This window comes from Perissodus microlepis, chromosome 2 (assembly GCF_051167445.1).
Source record: "Perissodus microlepis isolate ML-2025 ecotype Zambia chromosome 2, ASM5116744v1, whole genome shotgun sequence".
Taxonomy (NCBI): domain Eukaryota; kingdom Metazoa; phylum Chordata; class Actinopteri; order Cichliformes; family Cichlidae; genus Perissodus; species Perissodus microlepis.
This window is the reverse complement of record NC_140462.1, coordinates 6,217,577-6,236,501: the sequence shown is the minus strand read 5'-3', so window position 1 is coordinate 6,236,501 and position 18,925 is coordinate 6,217,577. Positions and strand designations below refer to the sequence as shown.

Below are 18,925 nucleotides of genomic sequence, written 5' to 3'. Positions count from 1 at the left end.
CATCAGTTCCCCAAAGAAATACTAATGATGATCCTTTCACTGTAAGACTATAAGCCTTGGCTGTGAAGTGTTTCTATTTTGGTCATGTGATAATGTGTCAGTGTTGATTCCAGCATGTTGTGCTGCCACCTGGTGGCCAAAGTATGACTATAAACGCTAAAATTAAGAGTTTATTTTTCTTCTGCAAATGCAGTCTGAACCACTTTAAGAGAATTGTGAACAGGGTGAATAAAGGTGTTTCCAGTTTACTGGAAGAATGCACAGGAAAATAATTTACAATCCCTCAGAGTTACTATTTATTCAAGTTGTCTATGATGCAGTCATGTTCAAATCTATGGTTTAAAAGTACCTCTAGAGCTTTTTTGTACATAGCACTTACAATGAAGGGGAAAAGTCAGATTATATGTTCATCACTGGCACTTTTCACACACTTTTTGGTTTTATAAAAAAATTTATTTTTTTTAAATCTAACATAGCAAGTATCTGAGCTCAAGAACTGCTGCTGGCAGCTGTATTGGCGAACGCTAGGATGAAAAAGCTGAAAAAACAACAACCTGTTAAAATGTTCAATATCTTTTTATTTACCCATGTGTTCATTTGAATTTCAGTTTCAGACACAGTGTTACACAAGCCCTGTGTTTGCATAGGTCTGATAATGAGGTAAAACATGGGAGTTGGCATTCTGCATTTTCCTTTTACAGATTACAATTCCCCAAGCAGTCACAATATGACACAATATTTAGAAGCACCTAACAGTAATGCCAAATTATTACTGCTCCAAAGCCTGCGCTTACACAACCACCTTTTAAACCCTTCAGGGCATGAGAACTCAAAAAGACAATTAAAAAAAATAAAATTAAAGAAATTAAAAACTAAAGAAACGGAAAAAAGTCCCTCACAGCTCCTGCTACATATCAGACATGCACTTTTCACCATAAGAATAAACTTACAGCACGCATGCAGGTCTTTCTCTGGTTACTATCAGTCCAGTTAAAACCCATTATTATTCACAGATAAGAACTTCATTACTGGCATCTTTTCTTAATATAAGACATCCCTTCATGGCTAATTCGCTTTGAGAGGCATCACGTTTGGTACAATGGTTTCTCTGTAAACATTCATTTTTCATTGATTTTGTGAATAAATACTCCTTCATTTATAATTCTACCAACATAAGTAAAAGAAACTAAAAGCGGTTCAATTCAGAGCTCTAGCTTCAAAGTTGATAAAGCAGACACATGTAATACACAAAGCACTCATTATTAAGCCTAAATCTTAGGCTTAAAACATCTCTACTTTATAACTTGCTGTAATTATATAATTTTCCACATATTGCACACCAGTGTACGGCGTCAAGTATTCCTCGCTTATCACCTTTTTTACGACCTGGCACCACACTGAAAAGATATTCTGAGGCAGTCTGTCACTGGATGTAAGCAGTGGTCCCCAATGCCTCCCTGAGCTTGTAGATTAGGCTCTAGAGAGAAGAAGTGCAAAAAATTTTTAATAAAATATAGGACGGTATTAAGATCTGTTTATTCCTACAGAGAGACATTTGGGAACACAAGGCCACTTACCTGTTTGGCATTTTCTGTCCAGCAGATGGAGCCAAACCAGGTTTTCCTCGTTGCAAGGCATTGGTGGTAACCTGTGGGCCTTTCACAGGGTCCTGCAAGACAAGCGAGACGTTCAGCATTTATTTCACTGTTGCAAAAGTACACACTTTACTTATTAATGCAGAAGAGAAGGATTTACCCCTGATTGTTTTTTGATAGGGCAAGGCGGTGGAGGTCTGTTTGGGGGGTTTGGTCTATTTTTGGGTACTGCTGAAAGCTGTGACGAGTTTTTGGGATCCAGGGAGCGTAAAGGTGGAGGTCTTGTAGGTAATGCAGAAGCCTGGTTGGGTTTCTGTCCTGGAGGGACAGGGGGAGTGCGGCCCTGAGGAGAGATCACTCTCTGGGGCTGTGGTGTCTGCTTTCGCTGCTCCCCTGCACACATTGGTACGGGAGGAGGCTTCCCTGCAGGACATACAATACCATTCCTGGGTACAGGTGGAGCAGACGGGCTCGGATGCGGAGAAGGCTTCCCATGTGGAAAAGCACAAAGATGACAAGTATTTTCAACATTTTTTATGGTATTACATGACAGACATTACTGAGGTGGTCAAAGAGTGGGCTCATTTACCGAATTCTTTAGCAAGAATGTTGGGTTGGCATGACCGTTGGCACGACTTTCCGGATTAAGAGGCTTGACATCAGGTGGCTCGGAAGTGTGGATTTCATTCATTCTGGATGTTCGCACAACACAAAGGAAAAACGTTATCTGCGAAGTAAGTTTTCAGTGTTTAGCAACTTCAGAACTACATACTTTGGCACTGGTGGTGGAGCAGAAGGCTTCAGCGAGGGGAGCTTATGTCTGCCGAAGCGCCAAAAAGCAAAAGCAGCCAAACCCACCAAGAGAAGCAGAAAGGAAGTAAGGAGGGCTGTACCAACGCTTCCTGTTGGAATATAAAATAGACAAGAGTCAGAAAATAAACAAACACCAAAAAAATTGTTTTAACTTTAATTAACTGCACATAAATGTTTGGTGCATGGGTCTCACTGCGGTTGATGACAGGCCCGCTGTCCACACTACCCCCTGATCCTTTCTGGTCGCAGAGAGGAGGAGCCCAGCCTGGATCACAGTGGCAGTTACGGTTGTTGTTGCACAGCTGGTAAGAGAATAAGTCACATTTTTTATGACTGAAGGAGAATCAGGGACAGGAAGTCAATGTTTTGTAACAAAATGTAGTAAAAAGGGCCTGCCGAAAAAAAATTGTATAGTTTATGGAACATTTTACAGAGGTGACCATATTGCTGCATAATACAGCCGTGGTTTCCCATAAGTAAGATGCCTGAATGCCAGACCTTTACTTGTTTATGATATGTTTTTTTTATATTGTTGTGTTGCTACTTTTAATTAAGCAAAGGATCTGGACCGTTCCTGCAGTGCTGCTTAGGGCTGCCAGCTTTCAGTAATTGTAGGCTAGCTGCCAAATCTTTCTCAGAAGTCCAGAGAAATCCATCAAACCAGCATCTCTTCTGTGACACACTGAAACTTACTCCGTGTCCGTGGCACTTGGCGTTGCATTCCCCCGCTCTGAGAAAAGATGCATTGCGGCATAATCCGTTAAAGCAAATCTGTTCAAACAAAAGAAGCGTGAGGAAGAACATTAGAGAAGCGCTTCGAGACAAGTTGCTTATCCCCTTTCAAGTGAAAACTGAAATTACAGATGATCCATTTTCTCGGTCTGATCGAAACAGTTTTGTCTGCTTTGTTTGTGACTTAAGATCGGGTGAAAAAAAAGTGGTACTGGTACATGCTCTTTACTACTACTGCAAACTCTGTTTAGTACATTTTCATAACTCTCACCAAGTCTTCGCCGCACTTGGTGCCCGTCATGACCAGACCTGGATCCAAAGTGTCACCCTGTGGCTCCTTTTCCTCCTTGTCAAGCTTGTACACATGTGTCCCCTTGCACATGATTCTTTTGTACCCCTCAGTAACCGTGGTTTCTATGACAACTGCATTTTGCTCAATAGGCTTGGAGGCTGAAGCCAAACACTGGATTTTCCCACATTTAGCATTCCTGTCATGTAAACAGAACCCCCCACCCAAAACAACAAAGTTAGACTTCAGTTGAGGGAGAAGTAAATGAAAGTGTGATTAGTTTGTTGCTGAATGTTTTGGTTTTCACCTGTCACTACAGCTCCTGTAATTCCCAGACTCATCTTTGCCACAATTCCCATACATATTGCCAGCTTCATTTACCCTCTTAAAGCACAGGTCAGGGGCCGGACGACCATCTGTGGTTTAATGAAAAACAACAACAAAAAAATGCACAGAAACATATTTAAAAGTGTGAGCTCACACAAACACAATAACACACATGCAGACATACAGTCAGGTTGTGTTATTTGACCGTCTGATGAAGACCAGATGGCATCCCTTACTGTTCAATATGGCTCCTGTGGTACTACAAAGGCTCTGTCACCACATGAACATGGACACTATCCAATAACAATCCCTAGTCCTGTGAGCCATCAAGGACTCATCTTTAAATACACTGAGCCTGACTGGATATTTATCTCTTTAACATTCATTTCTTTATTTAAAAAAAAGTCCAGAAACTTGGTATGACTCAAACCCCTCAAAGCCCTACAGATGAAAAGAAAAGAGATATTATTTGTGCAGTCACTTCCTTAAAAAGTAGTGAGCTGTTGTTCCTGTGGTTTTGGTATCTTAAAATAATACCAAGACCATTTTAAAGTTCACAGCATGAGGGCATGCACCTTCAAACCATGTATAGTTTGTTAAATTTGACTGTCTCAGTTTTATTTTTGTTCATTTATTGTTCACTAAAAATACTGATTTAAAGTTAGTCTATAAAATATATGTATATAAACTTTAATAATCCTTTAATAATAAAGACCATTTTTAGAAGAAAAACCACCTTTAGCAGAAATAAGTTGAAGTAGTTATTTTCAGTATGAGTTCATCAGTTTCAACATTTTGTGGAGGAGTTTTGGACGACTCTTTGTTACAATGTTGCTTCCGTTCACTGAGGTTTGTTTGAATTTGTTTATGTAAAATTCTCTTAAGTTCCCACCACATTTCATTTGGACTGAGTTCTGGACTTTGCCTGGACTATTCCAACACCTTGATTACTTCCTTGATTGTAGGATTATGTTAAAACACACCTGCATGTTCCAGACCAGCAAACTGCCAAAACCTCTGCTTTTATGAGGTGCTCAGACTTGTTGATGATCAATTAACCAAGTGCGTTTAAGTGAGGATAAACAGCAGTTAGCTGTAGATGGAGAGTCCGCTTTACCCACCTTTTCCCCAAAGTGAGCGACACTGCTGCTCAAGGGTCAGACACATGCCGGTGTAACAATAGGCCTTCCCGCCTGCACATGATGTGCCATCCACTAAATAAAAATCTGCAGGACAAGACTCTGTTTTGCCGTCACAGAACTCAGGAAGGTCACATGACCCCGAGGGAGCACGGCACAGCACACCCGGGCTCTTCAGCTTCACAGTGAAAGACAAAAAGGAAGTTTTAAAAGAGTGAATAATGACATAAATAAAGTTAGAAGAATAGAACATTTATTCTGTACTAGTGAGAATAAGGGCTGGTGATTTCCCATTTAAATAGTATGTACACTAATATATGTACCTTGCAGTTCTGACAGCAGACTCCGTGGGCACACTCAGCTCCAGCTTTCAGGGTACAGTTGTTGGCATTACAGCATGGACTTGTGCACTCCTGGGCAAAACGTGTTGTAGAGTCATGAAGCCTGGCAAAACCATCAAAAGAAAAACCCGCAGTGCATACACAGAAACACCCACTGACCTCTTCTTCTCCACAGTCGCATTCTTCTCCGTCTTCCAGGTAACCGTTACCACAGCGATGCCCTCCATACATTGTCCTGGTGTTGGGCAGGTTAAAGAGACACTTTCCTCCTCCAGAGCTCAGGTAGCTCTTCAGCTCCTTCATGTTGCAATCATTAAACACTCGAGGAAAAGGATGCCTGAGCACGAGGTAAGGAAGAAATCAGGTTCGATTTTTTCTTTCATATTCTATCATTTATCCCCTTTCTCCTGGTTTAATGAATGCAATTTCTTGTATTGTGGCAAGCTGAATTTCATACCCAGTAGCAGCAGCCATGATACAGCCTCCGTCTTCTGCTTTCGCCTGGCAACAACCTGGAATGTCGTGGCTCATACCAAAGTTGTGTCCCATCTCGTGCGCCATCGTGGCAGCAACGCCGACTGATAAATCTGAGTGGTCCTGTTCGACACAGCACGAGAATTTTAAGATCAGCAGAAATCAACGTGTGATTCTTTGACTTGATGCATGCTGATGTAGCGTAGCATCATCAAATTTAAATCTAAACACACTCGTCCCTCACCATGTTTACTCCGCCAGACTGGTATTCGGAGCACATGGCTTTGAGAGGTGCCAGCCCGATGGTCGTGCCCCGGAATGACTTCCCCCTGGAGACAAAAGAGAGCACTTGAAATTAGTTCCAAGTCGAGAGCATCCCGCTGGACTGCAACCGGTGTTTATTACTGTCTTGCACAATGATTATGAAATGTACTAGAGTGAATGAGAAACACTGACGTGACCAGCTGAGCATTGTCGTTGGGGAGACTGCGTAGCTGTTTCTGTCTCCAAGACAGGAACGCTGCCAGGGTGCTGTGCGGGTTATCGGAGACGCTGATCATGTCCTGGCTGGTCCACACCTCCAGACCAATTAGTGCCACACGGATATTTAAAGCTTTGTAGTACTATCGGTGTCGGCAGGGAAATATCAGGAATAAAAATAGGCATGTTAAACTCCGGTATCTGGGGTTTTTTCTTTTTTTTCTGGTTTCAAATCAGATGTTACCTTGTCAACTAGGTTGGCTGCTTCCACTAATTTCTGTTTCGTCTTGTCAAGATCAGAGTTGTGCTTCTCAAACTGCAACGACCATAAACCACAATGAACACAGAAATAGAAACTCAACGTCTACACATCTGTTAAAATATCTTTCCCATAAAAGGTACATCTCACACTTGAAATAAAACAGGAAGTGAACCTTTTTTTTTTTTTGCAAGCATTCTCCACAATTGGGTTTACTATCAACTGCATGAAGTGGGAAGCTATACATAATGCAAACTTTACAGGTCATAAATGATAATGATGACACACACCTAATCCCACATACGAAAAGCCACACTCCCCGCTACCACATCTTAATGGTTCACTGCAAAAACCCCCCCAGTGTGGTTGCAAAGTCACCCAATATGAGTACATCCCCCACTGTCTTCTCACCTCAGTCTTGTCTGCAACTATGAGCAGCTCTACGTACTTCATATTCTGACTCACTTCCCTTTTTTCCTGATGAGAAAGACAACATAATCATGTTTTAGTAAATCTCAAAGAATGTCATCGATGAGGTTACTGCTACTGAGCTCACCCTCAAACCCTGTGGTGACATCATTCCCTTGATAAAGTCATTAAGCCCCTCCTCATGCTCCACTTTGCCATGGTGATGCTGGCAGTGACCCCCGGGGAGACGAACACTCTCGGCTCGGAACACAGCATGCCGATCAGCATCCGTAGAAACGGGAAGAGGCTCTATCAGGTAGCTGATGCTCGTGTTCAGGGAAATTAGTCCCCTAGGAGGGAAAAACAGAGTCATATTCAGAAAATCAGCGATGTCTTAATATTTGTGCGACAGAAGGTCACGCTTCTCTGTTTCTCCATTGTTGTGTAAATAGAGATCAGCTGACATAAACAATCCTCTAAGCCACTAATCATAACAGACACCTATACTCAAACACACACGATTGCATGCAGAGCAGCGGGCCGTGCAGCTGCAGAAAACATCTGGAGAAGTCAGACGCCCACACGTCAACATCCCTTTATGCTGTATTTGCATTCCCTCGCAGAATCTACATTAGCAGGAAGATGGTTATTCGCTCATCCTCCAGATGCAGGACATTAACCCAGAAAGAAATCACACACACGCACGACTAAGATGTTTGTCAGCCCTCACTAGTTCCTCCTCTGCTGCCTGCCTCTCCTCTCTCTCTCTCTCTCTGAGTGTCTCCAGCAGGAAGCAGCAGCTGCTCTGGAGGTGCATCAGGAGAACACACGAGATCTCCAGTACCGAGCTGTACTCAATGAACCAACACTGAAGCCAGTGACCTAATAAACTCGGAGACTACATCAGACAGTACACAGGGCTGTTTCCTGTAACATTATTTATTGAGGCACAGCTTGATCACAAGCTGAAGAAAGTCAAATTCATACATCTTTTACTCCCACTGCCCAGCTGTCGAATTCTCAGCACGTCTCTCAGCACGTATATAAAACAGAAATACGTACATGTTTTAGACAGGAAGTTTTAGAAACTTGTTTCTAGCAGTTTTTTTTAAAAGCATGCAACTTATTGCTACTATAGATAAGCAAATGAATGAGCTGAGCAACCAGCTGATCAATATAATCTCTGCACAATCTAGTCGGTATCAAACAATTTCCTGTTTGTATAAGCACAGCTCTTTCCCCTGCCATCACGTCTTTTAGCTCTTACCTCTGCTTTTTCAGAAAATGTTGACTTTACAGAAACATCCTCTTTTTTGTTCTTTCAGCTCTTTTCCTTGCCGGATAAATTTAAAGATTTTATCTGTGGATGGAACATGTAGCTTTAAATGCTGTTTTTTCAAACAAACTTGAGAAACTTTTCTCTTACTCTGAGCCATCTACATCCATCCATACTTGAGTTGGACTTAAATATATATTACTGTGAAGTTTTATTACTTTTTATATTCTGAAGGGATGGTATATGAACAAGCTTGTTCATATACCATCCCTGTTCGGATACATGGTTTCTCCTGTCTTGAATCAACTTAATTTGACTTATATAGCGCCAAATCAGAACAATAAAAATGCTGCCTTAATACAGAGCAAATTCCAACAATTCCAACAATCAGATGACACTGTACGAGCAAGCACTTGGTGACAGTGGGAAGGAAAAACTCCCTTTTAACAGGAAGAAACCTCTGCTCGAACCAGAATCAGAGAGGGGAAGCCAGAGATTAATTATAAATAATGATACCTAATGATTAAATGCACACGGAGTAAAAAGAGGTGACTGAAGAAGAAACAGTGCATCATGGGAAGCCGAACAGCGCAGGCCTGTTGGAACATAACTAAGCAAGGGTTTAAAGTCACATGTTCCAGCCATAACTATATGCTTTGTAAAAAAGGAAACTTTTAAGCCTAATCTTAAATATAGAGAGACTGTCTGTCTCCTGAATCCAAACTGGGAGCCAGTTCCACAGACAAGGGGCCTAAAAGCTGAAGGCTCTGGATCCCATTCTACTTTTTATTACCCTAAGAACCACAAGTAAGCCTGCAGTCTGAGAGCAAAGTGCTCTAATTGGGTGATACAATACTATGAGTTCCTAAAGATAGGATGGGACTGATAATTCAAGACCAACGTAATTTAATGAAAAGCTTGTTCATTGTTGGAGGGATTTAATGAATAATAAGAAATATTTTTTATTACCTGAGCCCTGAACAAGTGCTGACAGCAACGCTGGAGCCTTCCATGCCCTGAACCTCGCCATGGTAGAAACAGTGTCCCTGAAAAACAACATTTTCATTCATCACACACTGACCTTTTAATGTAAGCAGAAGTAGTAGTATTTATGCCAAAACCTGTCACTAACTGTTTATTACCCTCCTCCCACTTGACTTGATCAACTACACTGATGTTTATCAGTTAAGACTCCCCTCCGCAGCCTAAGACCATGAAACTATCTCGCAGACTCACAGTGCTGGGTCGAGAAGAGGACTTGTGCGCTCCATTGGGTGTGTACCATATTTCCTGATATCCAGGGGCCAACAGCTGCCTGGGTAAAAAAACACAAACTCAGGGACAACAAAATATTCTGTATTTTGTGACAGTAATACAGTCTATGGAAACAACAATATTGTGAAAAGACAGTGAAATACAAAACTGCAGGAAGCTGAGAGGTTAGCAGAGGACAGACTCTCTGCAACAGCCCACAGCTCGTAAAACATTCACTCTAACACAGGCGCTCCCCAAAAAAACAAAGTGCTTTAAAGATTTAAACAAAGAGCCTATTGGTGACAAGAGAGCGCACAGGAGAATGTGGGAAACTGTAATCAAAGCCATATGTACCTTCCCGCGGTGATCCTTTTTACTTCTTGGCGAGTACTAGTCTATTGCTGAAGCAAGAGATGATAACTTCCCTATGCTGACAGTTTCAGTTGTTGGCATGTCCTGACTGCATTTGTTTGACAGATGGATTATTTACAAGTGCTCTTGAGCTTCTTTGCTATTTTTCAGGCTGTGAAGCAGAAACATGCATATGCATGACACCGAAAGCTTTCTTTGGATAAAGTATCATAATCCTCTTATTTTCTATTTATCTGTATCAGCACAATTAAGTCCAATGTTTATTGCAAACCATTCTTCCTGTTTTCAGTCACCTTTAAACTTTAAGTCATCTTCATCTTCTCCTCAGGCCAACTCAGCAACTGGCTGTAACTGCAGAGAAACTCAAGCACATCTACTCATGTTGTTTCCTGCTGCATTAAACTGCAGGAGTTTGACTCAAACAGACCAAAGATCTTAAAGATTTCCTTATTATCAATGCTTCTTCATTTATTTTTAATCTAGTGGCTTTTAAGGGAAATAGAAAAATAAAAATGTAATCTTCTTGTAAATATGCCTCAGCCAAATTTGATTTCTTAAGTTAAATGAGAAGATCCTTATCACTGCCATATATTTCAATGACGAACAAATGATTAAACTGCTGGAAATTATGTTCTGCCCAAAGGCAGGAAAAGCCCATCTACCTCCCAATCCAAAACCTTGGATAGGTATTGTACCTAAGGGATGTTTCTGAGTCACTTGATTTAGCCCTAACTATACCTATAAGCTTTATCGAGGATAAGAATGGATTCTAATCTGACTATCTGACCAGAAGGCAAATTAGCACAGATCCACCAGTGTTAAACTCATTGAAAGGATGATGCAAATTTTCTTTTTCATCCCTGTTAGATGCCAAGAAGGAAACAAGCCTCTTAAGACAATGACAGCCTGCTGATGAGAATTTGAAATAAAACAAGCAAAGACACAAAATGACTACTTTTAACAGATTAGGACTCACTGGAAGACGGGGCTGGCTAACCACATAGACCAATAGGAACTCTAAAGGGGGACCTCAAAACGATCGGTGGGAGGTATGATGTCAGCATGAAGCTGAATGTCATTTATATCTGTAATTCCACAAGTTTTCCAGCTTCCCTAACTTCCTGAAGACATTTCCCATCATCCTCTGTGTCAACTGTAGGCAATTAATGACATTAGATGACTGAACTTTAGCCTGCTGCTGTTCCACAGTCATTTCTTCCATGATGGAACCACACAAGTACTCCACTTCCGTTCTCCCTTATCCTCACTTGACAGTCAGCTGCAGTTTCTGAGCTGAATCTTGCAATTCCTTGGGGATTCATTTTGATGAAAGTTTTAATGAAAAGTCTAATCCCAGCAATGTATTTGTAAGTTACTTTGGTATCGTTGATGGTAGTCTATGCTTAAGAAATAGAAATAACTTAAAACATGGCAAAATAACAACTAAAAATCTCACAATATGCTGCACGGTAGACAGATTTAGGACCCAATATTCGTGATGTTACATCTGATGTTGAAGCCCCGAGGCCTGTGTCAAGCAAAGGGGGCGTGTCCAAATAAAGCCTGTGTCGAGGCCCGTATCGTTCTGCAGCACGTGACCATTATGGGTCCACAAATTTGGGGGCATTTTACATAATATCTCCCAATAACAACATACATCTTCTCAAATCGATCTCAGAGCGGACGGTACAGAGGCTTCTGTGATATTACCTCTGCCTTTTGGTGAAGCAATTGGAAAGATTCAACACATTCATGGTGATTTATCACACCATCACTAACTACTGTGCAGGACTCCAGAGACTGTGGCTGAACTCAAAATAAGGAAATTTATTACTGGAATGCGCAAAAAATTCAAAACAAAGCTGGGCTCTAGCCAAAAGGAAGTTAAATACACATGAGGTAATTAGGGACCCATTATACAGCTGAGGAAAATGAAACACGGGTGAACAGAATCTAAGTAACAAGACAAGGGGACCCAAAACTGAACACAATACACACAAGACTAGGGACTGGCAAAATAAAACAGGAAGTAACAAAACATGAATACGCCTACACTGAGGGAAACTTAGCTGGACACATGAGCACAGGGGAGGCTGATAAAAATAACAGGTGACAAAACCAAAATGCCCAAAATACTAATCGAAAATACACTAGACTAGGACTTAATCATAACCACAAACATAGAACTCCAGAAATCTATAATTACAAGAACACTGAAAAACTCTTAACTGAGGACAAAAAACAATGAACTCAAAAGACAGAGTCAATGACTGAGCAATCGTGACATAAAAGTTGACTTTACAGCACTTCTAAGTGTAAGATCTAAGATGTGCATTAATGATGAGCTAGTTACAACCACAGAAACCAGAGAATAACAGCCTGTGGGTGTGTCTGAGTTTCATTTCTAATCACCAACGTCTCCAGAAGTTGGAGCTCAGTGAGAGAAAGAAATGAAAATACTGCACAGGGTTCAAGTAAATGGACAACCTGCAGGGTGGTGAAACATATTAGAATAACTGAAATAGAAAGATAAATATCACTTAGATGGTCATTTGTAATTGAAATTAAATGAAATACTGCAGATAATTAAAAACTTTTACACCCTTTATTAAATCAGTAATAATTTGGCCAGATATGCAATTTAATGGCACCACAAAGCCCTGAGTCAACTGCCGTGAAACTCTGCAGCAACACTTTTGGAATACCCCAAAGCTTTATGTATTCTGCTGAATACTGTGACAGCTTTCAAGTAGAGACTGGAATTAAAAAAAAAAAGCTTTGTCCAATGGCGGTCAGCAGCGACTGGATGTTATCCAGCGCTTGGACAGATGCTGTGATTGAGGAGCCTTGCGATGCCTGAATCACGGCGGTCTGGCAGTGAAGCTGAGACAAAGGCCTGGTTCAGCCTCAAGAGGAGAAAGAAGGGATGGGGGAAGAGTAATGCTAATGTACTTGAGAGATAAAGAAGGGGGGAGCGAGAGGGAATTTGGGGTAATGCTTTAAGGGTCAGTGGGTCACATTCTCTCATAGTATCAGATGACATCACCACATAGAGCTGGAAGACGGGGAGGAGGGGGAAGGCTGATGCAAAGTCAAATTACCTCTCAGCAACAGATGATGAAGAGGCTTTTATTGCAGATGGAGGCTAACGTTCTGCGTGTGCGGAGCCTCGGTTGAACACACACACAGGCTAACACAGAGGCCTAGATTAATGCATCTAAGCAAACAGGACGGCTGTGAAACTAAACATAGACACAAGGGAAACAAGGACAAGCAAATCCATGAACCCACTCTCTGTTCAACAGACCTGCAATCCATCAGATCTGCGCTTTCAAGTCATGTTTGTGTTCTTTTTGGGGGTGCACAAATGTGTCTGCGAGTGTCGTCTGTCTGCGTATGGCCGCAGACGCCCAAGCCTGACCGCAGGGAACATGTGGGAATGTATATTTGGATTAAAGCCCTGGGGGGATATCAGACGAGGTGAGAGAAGGGGGGAGAGAAGGAGAAAGAACGGGGTGCACATTTTTTAAGTTGGCCAGTGGAAAGACATATAAGGTGTGGGCATGATGACAGGGGACAAGAGGGGAAAGGAAGGAGAGGAGAAACAGTATAGTGTGATCTTCCCATGAGAGTGCTTAATTCAGATTAATGCACTTAAGGGTGTGCAGGAAGGACATTAAAGAGGAGAACAGAGAAAGTCAGGCGGAGGAGGAAGCAAGAGTGTCGGCAGACTGACCAGAACTGACCAGAACTGACCAGAGAATCTCTGCTTTCCTCTTTTCATGACTTTCAACACCTCAAGCTCATCGTTCAGTTTCTTACTGTTTCCTGCCTCGCTCACTCTGTTTTTACATCCTTTTCCTGCTACCTGAGTCAGCACTCACTATGGCCCCTGCCTTGCTCTTAACTGAATTAACCCTCTGCTGGTGCACTACAGTCTTTCATTAAGCTAAAAGCTCAGGCAGCCACTTATACACAACCACACCAGTGAAGTATAAATGCTAAAGAGCCACACAGATACACACACATTCAAAAACATGACCAGGGAGGACAGAAATGGATTGAGTGTTGACTTGAGCCATGGGGAGGGGGCTGATGCCCACATAAACTCACAGTTATGTTTTCCCCTAAGATTTGAATAAGTGATTTAAGGAGGACAGCTGGAGCTCTCACATCATTTTTTTTTTAATTGAATTGAATTCTCGTCCGGTTTTAGGTGCAATGAGGACATAAGGGAGTAACCAGGACGCAGGGTGGACGCTGGCAGCATTTTCTCTGGCTTGTCTCCAAAATCAGACATTAATCTCCCTTGGCATAAACTGCTTTCTGCCTTAGCCCTGACTCAAGTCTCACATTAGACCAGCAAAGGATAAACAGAAACAGGGTAGGCTAATCCACAATAGCATTCTCTGTGGGGCAACAGAGTTGGTGGGCAACACTGCTGAGCCTCAGCTAAACAATGAATCTACAAAAGAAGCTGCAAGCTTTCTTTGAACCTGCAGCACCACTCATGCAGCGCACTGCACAGGAAATATGAGCTGAGGTGAACTGAAGCCTCGTTCTTTGTTTGTTGTTTTAACGAATGTTAAACTGTCTTCTGACTTCAATACCTACATCCACATAAGCAAAAACAGCAGAAAATGGTTGCCTGGATGCAGGGATGGAATATTTGCATCATTTGTTCAGCTCAATACAGCTCTCAGACACAGTACATTAAAGAATCAAAACATTCAGTTTTATACTAAAGTGTGTGCATCACAGGATACACTGCTTCAGTAACTAAATCCAGCTTTTCAGAAAAAAGTAAATATCTTTACAGAAACCTCTGTAACTCTGACTGCGGCAGAAAAAAACTGTTATGAGTTCATCCATTCTCACAGCTTCTCTGTTGCACAAAAAATGAGAAGTTTCACAAAAGAACACAAGTTTCACAATATTTTTTCCTGTCCTGAGTACTGAGCGGGGATTGTAGTTCCTCTTTCTTAGGAAAAAATTGTAACATATTTTATTTGCACCATTCAACACCTTGTTGAATGGTTTTGTGGTGTATCTTCTTCAGTTACTCTCTTACCACACATGCACAGGCGAAATACCTCACTCAGGAGGAAATGTAAGTGAGTGACCACCTGCTGGGTTTGGAGAACAGGGGGCAAGATCCCCTCAGGGGACAGTCAGTCAGACACGGTGGAGTCAGGGCTTGTTAGTATTTGTGTGCCTACGAGTCAATGAATGACAGAGATGGTATGCAATCGAGGGTAAAAACGGACTTCATTCCTAATGTTCCTAAAAGCTTCCCGGTCCACTTGTGCGCTGGCTCGAATCCAAAAGTGATAAACCGCAGCTCCGTTGTTACCACTGATATCTCAAGAGCTGCAACCCCCCCCCCCCCCCCCCCCCCCAAGCTAGCACACAGTCTATTAAACAGATGAGACACCAAGCTCCCTTCCTATCACCAATCCATTGTTACTGGACAGGAACCGCTCCATCAGATTAGAGGGCGTTAGATGCAGAGGCACAATCCTCACTTCCTGATTGCCTCATCGTGCCCTGGTTGAACGGATCGGGTGTCATCCCTCTAGTGTCCAAAAACCATCAGCCTGCTTTCCTCTGCTCATCCCCCTTCTCAGCACCCCCTCAAGGGGCGCTGACCTTATAAATGCGTCTATGTGACAGTTAACATCTGGCCAAATAAACAGAGGTATGGAAAGGGCATGTTGTGGAAGTCAAAGGAACAATGCCGATGAGTGATTTAATCGGCTCCTCTAAACTACTGCTTTACTGATTTTGCATGGAAAGATAAGGCTGGTGTTGAAAACTCAAGTTACTCACTCATTTTTCTCTAATAGTAGTCTGAGCTCCTGGCCCTCAGCTGTGATGAGAACCTGCGCCTCTGCTGGATGCTGGAAGCAAAACATTAAATGCATACTAATCAGTGAGAAGAAGTGACAGTGCCAAGGAAGTATTTCCCCTTTTCCTGATTTCTTAGTTGTTGGGTTTTTTTTTTTTTTTGCATATTTGTCACACTTGTATGTTTCAAATCATGAATTAATTGTGATTCAACACATGTTCTGGAACGCTGAGTTCAATTTTATTAGCCACACTCTATAAGCCCCAATTACTGCAAGTACCTGTCTGAAAAAGTGAAGTAGGCTAAAAGATCTCAAAAAGCAACAAATAAAACTGTAATCTAAAGAAACAGAGTCACTGACATTTATCAGTCTAGAAAGGGTTGCAAAGCCATTTCTAAGGCTTTAGGACTCCAGTGAATCATGGTGAGAGACATTGTATGGATGAAATGGAGAAAACTTTGAAGTGGTGAACTTTCCCAGGAGCGACCAGCCTCCCGAATTTACCCCAAAAGCGCATACTTGACTCATCCAGGAGATCACAAAAGACCCCACAACAACATCTAAAGAACTGCAAGCCTCATTTTCCACAGTTAAGGTCAGCGATTATGATTTAACAATAAGAACTGGGTAAAACGGCACAATGGGGGAGTTCTAAACTGAAAACCACTGCTGACCACAAAGAACACAAAGGCTCGTCTTACTTTTGCGAAAGAATATTATAATGATCCCCAAGACTTGTGGGAAAACATTCTGTGGACTGATGAGACAAAAGCAGAACTTTTTGGGAGGTTTAAGTCCAGTTACATCTGGTATGAAACTAACGCAGTATTTCATATTTCATAAAAAGAACATCACAGCAACCAGTCAAGCGTGGTGGTGGTAGTAGTGTGATGGTCTGGGGCTGCTTTGCTGCTTCAGGACGACTGCCCTCATTGATGGAACCATGAATTCTTTTCGCTACCAGAAAATCCTGAAGGAGGACAATCAGCCATCAGTTCGTGCCTTGAAGCTCAAACACACTCGAGTTATGCAGAAGGACAATGATCTATCTACAAAACACCAGCAAGTCCACCTCTGAATGCCTAAAACAACTAAATGATGGTTTTGGCGTGGGCTAGTTAAAGTCTGGACTTAAATTAGATGGAGATGCATGACCCTCCAATCTGGCTGAAATAAAACAATTCTGCAAAGTTGAGTGGGCAAAATTCCTCCACAGTGATGTTATTGCAAACGCTTGATTGCAGTTCTTGCAATCTGATGGTGCCACAACTAGTTATTAGTTTTAGGACCAGGTGGGCTTTGATAGCTTTTTCTCTCAATAAGCGATCGTTTAAAATCATTTAAAACCTGCTTTTTTATTTACTCTGGTTATCTTTGCCTGATCCCTTTGTTTGATCTGAAACATTTAAGAGTGAGAAATATGCAAAAAATATAAGAACTCAAGAAGGGGGCAAGCACTTTTTCACAGCAATGGTTTACACAAAGGTTTTATATGAAAGCTGGATGTGTGTCAGTGCGTCTAAAGCATTTTGTTAGTCAGAAGGACAAAGAGCGAGACAAATTCACCTCTTTGTTGTCAGACCTCTTGTGTCTGAGAGGATGCAGCCATATGGGATAAGTAATCTCATAACTCTCCACGTTCTCAAGGATGCTTTCCAGCGAAGCCTGTTTGGTTTCTCCTGATTAGAAACACATGGAACGGAGGGAAAAGGTTGAAAATACCACAGAATGAGAGTTAGCGTCTTATCTTTGCTGCTAGTTAAGAAACAACACTGGAGTTCCACGTTGTCGTCTACATAACCGACACACACCTGATGCAACCATTTAAATAGGAATGCATCCCTGCGCAAAACAACAGTCGTCTATTCAAAGCAGGCATCCAGATTCTAGTCGTGCCGGGTAACACTTGGACTCACCATTGTAAACAGCGGCTTCAGACACAGCAGCAGCGACGGCACAGTAGAGGACAACTATGAGGCACACACACACAGAGCACCGCGCGGCATAGGGAGGTGGTGATGGTGGTGGTGGAGGTGGAGGACGCGCTCCTGGACGCATTCTAAAAACAAACGGCTCCGGGTGAAGTCGCTCAGCAGAGGCGTAAATGTGCGGTGATCCGGCCCGGTTGCTTCACATCACAGAGGCAAACGGTGAGATGCTGGCACACCATTTTGCCTAACCACTCCCCTTCGACAGACAGAGAGGACGATGAGCCGAGACGAGGCAGACTTGCAGTCAGGAACAAACGTTCGAGCGAGAAGGAAATCACGATCACAGCGCTTTTTAAGTGAAAATCTATAAACGGGATTATTTTTTAAAAAATATATCAATTTAGCGCATTTAATTTATTCTAGAAGTCTTGAAATGGTTATTTTAGCACTATTTGCACCACTTCAGAGGATATCCTACTGTACTTCCACAAATTTGAAAGACAAATCAGTGTCAAAACTGACAGAAATACCAGATCATGTTTAATTCAACTCTGTTTTATTTATATAGCCCCAAATCACAATAACACTCGTCTTTATATTGTAAGGTTACCCTAAAATAGTACAGAAAAGACCAGGACAATCAGACGACCCCTACGAGTAAGCACTTGGCGACGGTGGGAACGTAAAACTTCATTTTAACACGAAGAAACCTTCGCCAGAACCACGCCAGCCATCTGCGCCACCAGTTAAAGGTAAAAGGAGGAAGACAGGACAAAAGGCACTAATAAGAATGTACTTCCCATTATTTGACTACTATTTTCATTTCTCACTTTCTTTTCCACCAAAACAATTTTTAATGGAGGCTTTCTGTTGTTCTCTTTTTATAACATGCTTATCCATTGCAGTGTCTCTCAGAACAAGTTATGGACCTTTAATGCCACCATAGGCTAGACAATGGACTGTTGCATTCATGTTATACATTGAAAATATATAAATGAAAAGATAAGTGTACATTAGCTGTGCTATATATGTTTTTCATAATTATTTAGAATAATTATGAACAATTATTATGAAATAATTAAAAACAGTAATGCACTTAGACTCCAATTTAAGACATTCCTGATGACATCACTAGGACATCTGCAGAGTCATGTTAGTTTCAAATGTAAAGCTTTTTGACAGCTGCTAAAGATTAAAAACTACTGTCTACAACAGGGTTGTCAAATGTAAGGCCCAGGGACCAGAATCTCTGGACTGCTTTGGAAAATGTAAATTTGAGGGTATAAATTTTGAACTTTTAACTGTATTTTCATAAGTTTTACAGCTTTTCCTACTAATGAAGACCTCTCTGATCACCATTCACACTACACCAAAGTAATTAGGTAA

The 18,925-nt window shown here is 41.7% G+C and overlaps 1 protein-coding gene across 1 annotated transcript; it reads right to left on the bottom strand.

Moving 5' to 3' along the window:
• Nucleotides 1-557: 557 nt before the first annotated feature.
• adam19b (ADAM metallopeptidase domain 19b) lies at nt 558-18,832 on the bottom strand. The gene is made up of 23 exons (XM_084942059.1): nt 17,525-18,832; nt 17,175-17,287; nt 15,589-15,659; nt 9,370-9,448; nt 9,103-9,179; nt 7,006-7,207; nt 6,861-6,926; nt 6,435-6,506; nt 6,167-6,333; nt 5,955-6,039; nt 5,694-5,833; nt 5,396-5,573; nt 5,219-5,308; nt 4,878-5,073; nt 3,737-3,845; nt 3,412-3,628; nt 3,102-3,179; nt 2,602-2,710; nt 2,368-2,497; nt 2,185-2,287; nt 1,756-2,082; nt 1,578-1,669; nt 558-1,477 (listed from the first exon to the last, which is right to left on the bottom strand). Exons 1-23 carry the CDS (start codon nt 17,664-17,666, stop codon nt 1,471-1,473), a joined length of 2,850 nt encoding a protein of 949 aa, XP_084798185.1. The 5' UTR covers nt 17,667-18,832; the 3' UTR covers nt 558-1,470.
• Nucleotides 18,833-18,925: the final 93 nt, after the last annotated feature.

Coding starts and splice junctions, on each gene's coding strand:
- adam19b (XM_084942059.1), bottom strand. CDS start 17,666: ATGCGTCCAGGAGCGCGTCCTCCACCTCCACCACCACCATCACCACCT. Junction 2,498..2,601: donor CGGGCCTGTCATCAACCGCA/GTGAGACCCATG, acceptor ATATTCCAACAG/GAAGCGTTGGTACAGCCCTC. Junction 1,670..1,755: donor CTATCAAAAAACAATCAGGG/GTAAATCCTTCT, acceptor CTTGTCTTGCAG/GACCCTGTGAAAGGCCCACA.